The sequence below is a fragment of the Trachypithecus francoisi genome, unplaced genomic scaffold (assembly GCF_009764315.1).
Source record: "Trachypithecus francoisi isolate TF-2019V2 unplaced genomic scaffold, Tfra_2.0 Lachesis_group10, whole genome shotgun sequence".
Lineage (NCBI taxonomy): Eukaryota > Metazoa > Chordata > Mammalia > Primates > Cercopithecidae > Trachypithecus > Trachypithecus francoisi.
The window spans coordinates 44,494,301-44,504,207 of NW_022681455.1; the positions used below are offsets into that span (position 1 = coordinate 44,494,301).

General features: G+C 54.4%; 1 protein-coding gene across 1 annotated transcript; it reads right to left on the reverse strand.

Moving 5' to 3' along the window:
* Nucleotides 1-5: 5 nt before the first annotated feature.
* Nucleotides 6-7,718, reverse strand: NFKBIE (NFKB inhibitor epsilon). Its single transcript, XM_033217335.1, has 6 exons — nucleotides 7,076-7,718; nucleotides 4,646-4,748; nucleotides 3,714-3,936; nucleotides 2,267-2,355; nucleotides 1,860-2,099; nucleotides 6-1,103 (listed from the first exon to the last, which is right to left on the reverse strand). Exons 1-6 carry the CDS (start codon nucleotides 7,438-7,440, stop codon nucleotides 1,038-1,040), a joined length of 1,086 nt encoding a protein of 361 aa, XP_033073226.1. The 5' UTR covers nucleotides 7,441-7,718; the 3' UTR covers nucleotides 6-1,037.
* Between the last annotated feature and the right edge of the window lie 2,189 nt (nucleotides 7,719-9,907).

Consider the following 9,907-nt stretch of genomic DNA (forward strand, 5'->3'; position numbering starts at 1 on the left):
CTTGCAAGGACATCTTTATTTGGATGTTTATGCTTTGAACAGCTGTCTCCCTCACTGGATGAGTGGTCAGCGACTGTGCTGGTTTACTGCCCCACGCTCTTCATGCCAGCATAGGGCTGACCTAGCAGGGCCCTCGAAGGTGAGGAATGGGAGGAAAAACGTAGAGTCAGCTCCCTTGTGCCCAGCCTTCCTGGGTTACCCTTGTCTCCAGGCTCCTCCAGATGGCAGCCCCCAGGGCAGTGGTGAGGGCTCCAGGGCCTGTGTCCTCTCATTCTTCCTCCTCTCTTTCTATCCCTCATCATTTCCACAGCAAGGTCAGGGTCTGTGCTGGACACAGAGAAAGGCCTAGGGACTACTGGCCTCTGACCCCACCCAGCAAGGTGGGTCAGGGGACAATTTCCTTCTCTCTGCCTCCACGACAAAGTCACAGGGCAGGCCTGTCTAAAAAGCCCCAATGCACACAGACATGCATGCGCACAAAACAGCTCTAGAAGGGAAAAGCTTTTTTTGACATCTCTTGCCATTTTAGTGTCATGTTACTGAAAGTTCCTTCCCCAGTGGCTCACTTCAGAACCTTCTCTGTGAAGTCTTTAAACAGCAGTGTTTAAGGGTCCTCAACAGCAATAAGATGGGACACCCCTCAGGGTTCTGCTTGCTCCTATTTCAGTCTCTTCTCACTCAGGAGAGTCCATGTTTCCCACTGGTTGGCAGTTTCAGCCTGACCCAACATGGGTAGAAACAAGAGCACCTCCCATTTTCAAGAGAGGCAAACAGGCTTCACCCAGGATACCTGGGACTTTGGGGATCTTCCAAGAATCCTTGTCCACCTGGAAAGCTCTTCCTTCCAGACTGGCTGTCTCTCACTTGCAGTCCCTCCTCCTCAGCTCAGGACTGTACTGGCTGGCCCCAGGCTCTGGCAACAGCAGTCCCTAGGGCACCAGAAGAACACACAGCCTGGGCCCAAACTGCAGCAGTTATGACTCCGGCTTCCAAATGGAAAGAGATGGAGCCCCGAGGATCCCAGACCCTGCCTGGCTTCAGTCGGTACACAGCAGCAGTTTCCCTGAGATCTTCAGGTCATCAAAGGGCAAAAGGACAAGAGACTGAGAAGGAGAATGGAGAGAAGCAAGATCAGAGGACATGGGAAAAGGCAACTTGGGAAAGAGGACCCAGGGAAACCTGTTGGGCCACTCCCTCCCCACCAAATGACAGTTGAAGACCATCAGGGAACAAATCTTCATACAAATCCTCAAAATAGTGCCCCCTCTGGGCTTGGCAGAGCCCTGAGGACTTAGGCAAGCCTTCCTTTTCTAAGATAATGCCAGAATATCCAACTTAGGCGGGACCTTAGAGGTGATCCAGTCCGTGGACCTGGAGTTGTTTGTTGTTGTGGGGGGTGGTGGAGGGGGTGCTGGGTACTCATAGAACATTTAGGTTTCTTTTTTACACTGAACATTTAAAAATAGGAAAGACTGTACAGAAAATCTGAGTTTCACCTCCCAAAAAATTCCAAGACCAGGAAAAACTGGCCTACACTCCTGCTCTGTAAGCCTGTGCTCAAGCTGAGTACAGAGACCCTCAGGGATAGCTCTCTGGGTTCTTACAGGCCTCATTACACCATGGTCTCATACCTGGCCAACTTCACTGATTCACTTTAACTGCAGGGTCCCTGTGGGAGTCCAAATTTGGCTCCCTGGTCCTGACCAACTAAGGAAACAGGCTCAAGTTCCCATAGTTGGTCAGTGATAGAGTCCTGGTTATACCCCAGGACTCCTGACTCCCTGGCCCTTTCAGCTAATGACAGAACCTCTCTGCTGTGGGTGTGTGAGGCCCTGGAGAGCAAAGCATATGCCTCTTACTTCCTCAGTCAGGTCCTGGGGCGTCTCATCCTCCACGTTCCGCAACAGGGAGTCAGCACCCGCCTTGCACAGAGTGGATGAGATGCCCATGAGGCCCCGGCCAGCTGCCAGGTGCAGAGGTGTGCACCCGTTCAGCATGCGGGCATCTACCTGGGCACCAGCCTGGAGCAGGAACTGTACCAGGCCCCGCTCTTGGGTTTCCACAGCCAGGTGCAGCGCTGTCTTCCCACTGGTGCCCTCCTGGGGAGGAATAAGGATGTCAGCCAAGGCCCTCAGAGGCAGTGTGCTGGGCCTGGGCTCTGGATAAGGAGGTGAATGCCACCACTTCTGACTGCTGGGCAGGGGCTTGGGGCTGTGTCAGGTGGGGGCAGGCCCTGGGCTGGGCAGTGCTTTGCTGGCTGCCTCACCTGCACGTCAATGTCAGCTCCATTCTGAAGCAGCAGTTCCATGAGTGGTTGGTTCTTCTGAAGGGTGGCAATGTGGAGACAAGCCAGACCTGGGATGGGGTGAGGGTGAGGGTGAGGGTGAGGGCTGGTGATCTGCATCCACCAACTCCCTCTCTTCTGGGACCTCCCTATCACTCAGCCCCAAGGGACTCACTGCCCACTCAATGTCTTTAATCACAAGACTGTTAAAATGCAAACCCCAAAACCCCCTCAAAAGTCTAAGGGGAAAGGAACTCAAAGTTTCCACCTTTTCAGAGTCATGTTATTGAAACTTTCATGCTTCAGGGGTCAGGCTGCTGAGTGACACCCCCAAAGAACACCCTCCTCCTATACACAAATCACCACACACACACACACACACACACACACACACACACACACAACCTGCCCTCAAGCCCAGAAAGCCACCTTTTCTGAAAAGCCACCTAAGATCCTCATGTCCCGAGCCCTTTCTCAGTGGCCACTTCCTTGTGTGCCCCCCTGGCCTTTTTGCTCTCCTTTCTGGTCTGGACACGCATGACCCTTGCTTAGTAACAAAGATTTCGATTCAGATTTACATTCTTCACCTCCTTCAAGGCCCTATTCAGATGTCATTGGCTCCATGAGGCCTTCCTGGACCACCATATTTAACAATCATATCAACTCTCCTACTCCCCACATTCCTTCCTCTCACTCTGCTCTACTTTTTACTACAGCACTTACTTCCTTTTAACATATTACATAGTTCACTTCTTATATTTATTGCTGGTCTCAACCTTTCTCTATTTTGCACCCAGATGCAGGTGTAGCTCCCAAGATAATGTCTGGCACATAGGAAACCCTCAGTACATTTCTGTTGAATGAATGAATCAGGTCATCTAATCTCTATTAAGCTATCTTTTTTTTTTTTTTTTGAGACAGAGTCTCTCTCTGTCACCCAGGCTGGAGTGCAGTGGCCCAATCTTGGCTCACTGCAAGCTCCGCCTCCCGGCTTCACGCCATTCTCCTGCCTCAGCCTCCTGAGTAGCTGGGACTTCAGGTGCCCGTCACCACGTCCGACTAATTTTTTGTATTATTAGTAGAGACGGGGTTTCACCATGTTAGCCAGGATGGTCTCAATCTCCTGACCTTGTGATCCGCCTGCCTTGGCCTCCCAAAGTGCTGGGATTACAGGCATGAGCCACTGTACCCGGCCCTTAAACTAAGTATCTTAAGGGCAAGATTTAGTTTTCTGCTCAGCACACAGTAGGTACTGGGTAAATTCAAAATCAAATCATCCATTCATTCATTTAGCAAAGATGTACGGAATATCTATGCGTTTAGAGTGTGAGGGGCACCAATGGATAAGCTGGGACCCTCCCTTCCCCAAGAGTGGGGTCCCTATCTCCTATGCCCTCCTCATCCCACAGGCCCTTAAGACTGTCCACACCTTGCCAGTTTTGCAGCTGGAGGTCCAGAGAGTGAGATGTTCCTCTGCCTGGCTCTGGCCGCCCCTCCAGCAGGCAGCGGGCACAGGCCAGGTGCTGGCGCTGGCAGGCCACATGAAGGGCTGTGTCACCATGCCGGTCCTGTAGTGCCCGGCTGGCCCCCTTTAGCACCAGTGCCCGAACTGCACCTGGTTGGTCCAGATGTACAGCCAGATGGAGTGCTGTCTGGAGGCACAAATAGAGGGTCATGGGGCCACTGCAGCATGCTCCCACCTCTGGGAACATGCTTGGCCTCAAGAATCACCAGCTGCCAGCATCTTCTTTGAAAGCAGCTTATTAAGGCCATAGCCTGTTCTTCCAAGGAAATACTACCAAGCCCTTCCCCTGTCACCCCCTCCCCTACCCAGCTCTTATGATCCCAATTCTGGAAGCAAGGTGAAGAAAGTAGCTCCCTGCTTTTCTTGTAAGTCACCTTAGGCCCTGGAGAAAGGACATGTGGGGGCAGAGTCTAGCCCCTCACCCCGTGGGGAAACCTCTGTTACTCCCAGAAGTTAGGCTGCAGGAGGAAAGAGAGGCACCAGGCAGTCTCTCCCTGGCAAAACTCTCTATTAAGGCTCCATTCAGATGTCATCTCCTCTGTAAGCCTTCCCTGGCTGCTGCACACAGACACTGGACCCTAGAGCAGCTGCTATGTGTCTCTATCACAACTCTTGTCACCAGGCTGTGTATTTAGCTGTTGATATGAGTCCCCCAGCCCAGGCTGCAAGCACCTCAGGGCAGAGGCCATGTCTTACTTGTGTCTGTCTCCTCAGTTTCTAGCTCAGTGTCTGGCATATGGTTTCCTAAGTGAGCAGCCTTTGGACTGGTGTGGCTGCTGGGGATGGCTGCCAGGGCACAAACAGGTATCTAGGCACAACCCTCTCTCGCCACCAACCTGGTAAAGGTTATTTTGAATGTCCAGGACCTCCTGGGGCAGCAAAGCCAGGCAACAGAGCAGCACCGCTGGGGCCTCGTGAATCACTGCCAGGTGGACCAGCCTAGGGGAGCAGAGGCAGGGCTTAGCATTAGGGCCCAGGCCAGAGGGAGTGGGTTGGGGTCTTGGGGTTAGAAGGAACACATCAAACTTTAACTAGCTACCCACAGGGTAGGTTCAGGAAGTGAGAGTGTGGGCCAGGAAGTGAGGGTTGGTGTGGGAAGCCAGGATCCTAGGGGTTGGAGCTCCAAGTTCCCACTGCTGGCCTTCAGGAGGGCCTTGGCTGGGTGGGCATGTGGGCAGGGTGCTGACAGGACAAGGGCCTTCCTGTCCAGCCTGCCCACACCCACTCCTCTTTGCCCTCAGGGCTCTGCCCGGCCAGCTGCAGCTCAAAGCCAAATTGAAAGCTGCCGAAGTAGTCCAGAGGGGGTTTCCAGGGCCGAGCACCCCACTACCCCAGCTCACAGGAAAGAAGGAGACAGATGCAGGGTCACCCCATACCCCCAAGCAACTCAATGTTACACATTCCAAGGGAGAGACCCAGAAACTCTTGGAAAAGGAGCAAGGAGACAGTGCAGCATCCTGTCCTGCTGCCCTTCCCTGGGAGTCAAGAGACACCTCTCAGATAGCACAGACCAGGTCGGGCCCAACAGATGCCGTCCGTTCCTGTGTGCACCTCCAAGAGGAGGTCTTTGTAGTGCAGAAAATGTATTTGTTGAGGGGGCCAAGAACCTTAATCTAGGGGTAATGGGGGTAGTTGGGAGGGGAAGTTCCAGTCTTGGGGTTTCCCCACGTCAGGTGGGGAAAATGAAAGCCAGTGCTGGAGGGTCTAGGCCGGGACAGCTGCCTTGGGGCATTAGTGAGGGGGGTAGCTTGGCTAAAAGGCCCGTCTGGCCTGGGGAGGGGACTGCTTGGGGAGGAGGGCGGCAGGCTTCAGTGGCAGGCAGCAGGAGAGGCCCAGGAGAGTGACGGAGGGAGGGAAGAACTGCTCTGGAAATCCCCTAGGCCAGGGCCTGCTCTCTGGGTCACATTCTTGCAGCCACCTCCCTCTCTTCCCCAGTATCCCCTCCTCCCACTTCCTCTTCCCACTTCCATACCTCCCACAGCCCAGACACCTCCAATGGAGGGAGGAAAGTGCCCCTCCTCTCTGGGGACTCGCTGGGAAGCCCGGACACTTCTCCCCTCCACACACACACCCAGTCTGGACACAACACCTGCTTCTAACTAGAGATGGAAAAGGCTGGGGCTGAGAGGCTAACAAAAGACGGCAGTGTCAAAAGTCCCCTCTCCTTGGATCAAAGGTCATCAGAGGTATCTTGCATGCAGCCCCCAAAACCTTGGGGTTCTGGACCTGAGGGCTGGTGATCCAGGCAGAGTACAGAAAGGAATGGGTCACTCCTCTCCCACCCACTGTGTGCACCAGCTGTCTTTATCAATGGCCACCCAGGATTGGGACCCTGCATCTCCAAAAAGCAGGTTAGGACAGCCACCTCCTGCTTCCCCTACTCCTATTTATATGAGCACCCTTCATCAGGGATTCCAGCCCTCCCCAACTCTATTTCTCATCCCCAGATCCCAACCTTTCCCTTCTCTGTCAATGTTTTCTTCTTCCTGGGGGGCTAAATCCTCAACTGGCCAACCCATCACACACAACTGCCTTTTACTTCAACTGCCCTCTGGCCCACTCCCACAAAACTCCACCTGGGTATGGAGGAGGAAGGGTTAAGTGAGGGAGTAAGACACGACAGTTAGTGGGACTTGGGGTCTCTGGAGGTAGAGGATATCAGGGACGCTGACTCTAGCCCTCACTTCCCCTTTCTTAGCAGAGGAGGAAGTAAGCTGGGGCAGCCAGCCGCCTGTCTGTCTGCTGGGGCAAGAGTGCCCCAGCCTGGCTCACCCCCTCCTCCTGAGGACCAGCCCCAATCCTACACCCTGGTGGCACCCCCACGCCTAGCTTCCTGGCCCCTACTGGCAACCTGTAACTGGCACCTGTTGCTCCTGGAGACAGAGCACTCTGAGGTCAGGAACTGGGAATCCCAGATATTGAGCAAATAAGGATGTCCCCTTCCCCAGCAAGAAGAAACAAAAAAACTGGACTCGGTCAGGGGAATTTTCTCTTCCTAAGGGTGGATTATTGGTAGATTTCCAAGATGCTGGCTGGGGTCCCTGAGTTAAGGGTCCTGCCAGCTCTGCCCACCCCGAAATGGGAGAACAGAGATGATGCCATGGCCTGGCTGGACCTCAAAAGTTGGCTGAGAGTTAAGTCTGGAGTTTGGAAGAGTGAATGGGGACTTGAAGGATCTTCACGAGGGAGTGGGGGTGCCCGGCCTGTTGCAGCTCTTGGGCAGGCCCAGAGTTAGCATCCCGCTTCAGCCTAGCCCCCATACTCACGTGTCTCCGTCCTCGGAGATGTAAGTGAGTGCTTCCAGCTGCTGAGGGCTCAGCGCCCCCACGTGGGGGAGTGGCGGGCGTGGGGCCGGATCCTCAGCCTCGGGACCCCCCAGCAAGGACAGGGTCTCGGTGAGCGAGGAGGAGCCATAGGTGGAATCAGCCCGCTCCCCATCCGCGTCTTCCTTCTGCTGTGGTTCCTTGGCTGGCCCCGGAGGGTGGGTGCAGGGCTGGGGGCTGCCGTCCGAGGGCCCGGAGGCGGGAGCCGAGGTGGGCTCGGGTAGGGAGCGCAGAGAGCGCAGAGACTCAATACCAGAGTCGTACTGGCTCTCGTCCGCCTCGTCCGGCCCCTTCCGCGCCTCCGACATGCCCGCGGCGCTGGCCCGCGGGGGCCTGGTCTAAGCAGGATCCGGCTACCGGCTCTGCCGCGCCGCCTTTCCGGGTTGCAGGTCCGCTTGGCAGAGCGGGCGCCCGGCCCGCGGCGGCCTCCTTCCCGGGCTGTGGGGCTCCGAGGGGCCCGCGCACAGCAAGGACAAGGTTCGGAGCGCTGTCCGGGTCCACCCAGCGGTTACTGTGGGCAGCCGAACCGCCCAAGCGGGTCCTCCTCCTCGCCCCGCCCCTCCGGACCAACAGGGTCGCTGCACGCCGGATGGCCCCGCCCCCTCCCCGCCCCCGGCGGGCGCTTCCGGAAAGAGGCCCCGCCCCTCCGGAATCCCCCTTCCCGGGCTCTGCGTAGGCTTGGAGTCTGTGGTTCCCGGGCCTTGACTCACTCCTTCGTTGATTCATTCACTCATTCATTCATTCACGGTTTCCCCCTTCCTCCTTCACTCATTAGTTCCACGCATGTACTGTTTCCTTCTGTCACGTCTATTTCTTAATTTATTTGTTTTATTTTTATTTTTTATTTTTTCGAGACCAAGTCTTGATCTGTTGTCCAGGCTGGAGTGCAGTGGTGCGATCTCGGCTCACTGCAACCTCCGCCTCCTGGGTTCAAGCGGTTCTCCTGCCTCAGCCTCCCGGGTAACTGGGACTACAAGTAGAGACGGGGGTCTCGCCACGTTGCCCAGGCTGGTCTCGAACTTCTGGGTTCAAGCAATCTGCCTGCCTCGGACTCCTAAAGTGCTGGGATTACAGGCTGCGAGCCACTGGGCCTGGACCATTCATTTGTTTTAAAAGAAATATCTATTAATTGTCTGTACAAGCTGGCATCTTTGGGGGAGGGCATGTAGGTGATGGGTTGGGGAAGCACTGCTTCCTATCCCCTGCCCATTTCTCTCAATTTCTCTTGCTTTCTCTTCTTTCCCTATCAGTGCCCAGGAGTACTGGTAGGGAAAGGGGACTCCCATTATCTTTAAAGGAGCAGTTCTTCTGGGTCCTCGAAGACGGTCTCCTGTGTCGACGTCCTACATCACATGGAATTGGGCATGAAAATTTTTTTTGGAAAGAGCGTCTTCTCATGGAGACTGTTGTCTAAAAAGCAAAGTGGTTATGGGGTTTCTTCTTCCTCAAAGGGTGAAACCCTGGCCTTAGGTAGTTACAGTTTCTGGTCAACCCCAGCGGTCAAGGAAGTGGGATCAGATTGGGGAGGCCCCAGACATGCTGGGTTGCACTCTGCTCAGGTCCCCAACACAGCCCCAATCTTAGTACGAAAACATTTTTCCTCTTTCGCTGTCCCTGGGCCTAGGAAGGCCGTGGGAGAACCCCACTACAAGTGAGCCCTAAGCCCATGCCCCATGATTTATTCCCTTGTTCCTCCCCACTACTCCAAGTGCTATCAGCCTAGCACCAGCAATGCCCTTACAGTGTTATCCCCAAGGAAACATGTAGCTTTTCCACCTCCAGCATTGGGGAAAGGAAGGTGGATGAGTGTAGATAGCAACGTTTTGCAGGGGAGAGGCCAGCTTTCCCACTGCCCTTCCCCTGCAACCTCATTTTATTCATCCATCATTCACCCACTTGTTGAACATGTATGGAAGATCTCCTGTAATGTCTGACTTTGTTCTTTCTATTGGAAGCAAAACTGACTATCACAGTAATAACCCATAACCACCCCCCTATGACCAACAAAAAAAATCCCATGGTCCTAAAAAAGCTCCTTGGCAATTACAGCTCAGAGTGGTTGGGATAAGACAGAACTGAGAACAGGGTGTTGTGGGGGCACACAGTGGGGCCAGCTACTCAGTGGGGTGAGAGGTAAGGAATGTTCCATTTGAACTGAGAATGGGAAGGGAAGAGAGATAGGGAGAGGAGAAGGACCTAGTCTCTAGGGGGTGATTGGAGACAGAAGAGTTGGGGGAGGGCTGAGGGGAGAAGATGGCCCACTGTTCTTCAACCCCATGTAGGACCAGAGTGGGAAGGATGTGATGAGCATGAAGCCCAGTGAGGAGCCACGAGGGGAAAGGCCCAGCAAATTGAAGCATCTCCTTCCTTTGGGTCAGCATGATTTCAGATGTTCTCAATCTCCTCCCCTGACATGTTTCTCTCCAGTCCTCAAAGGCTGCAGCAAAAGTATAGTAATAAACTCCAGACCCAGACCAACTGGGTTCAAAATTTGGCTGAGTGCAGTGGCTCATGCCTGTAATCACACCTATAAACTTTGGAAGGCTGAGGTAGGTGGATCATTTGAGGTCAGGAGCTCGAGACTGGCCTGGCCAACATGGCGAAACCTTGTCTCTACCAAAAATACAAAAATTAGCTGGGCCTGGTGGCACATGCCTGTAATTAATCCCAGCTACTTGGGAGGCTGAGGTAGGAGAATCACTTCAACCTGGGAGGTGGAGGTTACAGTGAGCTGAGATCGTGCCACTGCTCTCCAGCCTGGGTAACAGAGTGAGA

What these genes read in the sequence shown, in the direction of transcription:
- NFKBIE (XM_033217335.1), bottom strand. Translation starts at nt 7,440, where the DNA reads ATGTCGGAGGCGCGGAAGGGGCCGGACGAGGCGGACGAGAGCCAGTAC. An exon ending in GAGCTGACATTGACGTGCAG is followed by an intron (nt 2,100 to 2,266) that starts GTGAGGCAGCCA and finishes ATTCCTCCCCAG; the next exon opens with GAGGGCACCAGTGGGAAGAC. An exon ending in CCCAGGACCTGACTGAGGAA is followed by an intron (nt 1,104 to 1,859) that starts GTAAGAGGCATA and finishes TCTCCTTCTCAG; the next exon opens with TCTCTTGTCCTTTTGCCCTT.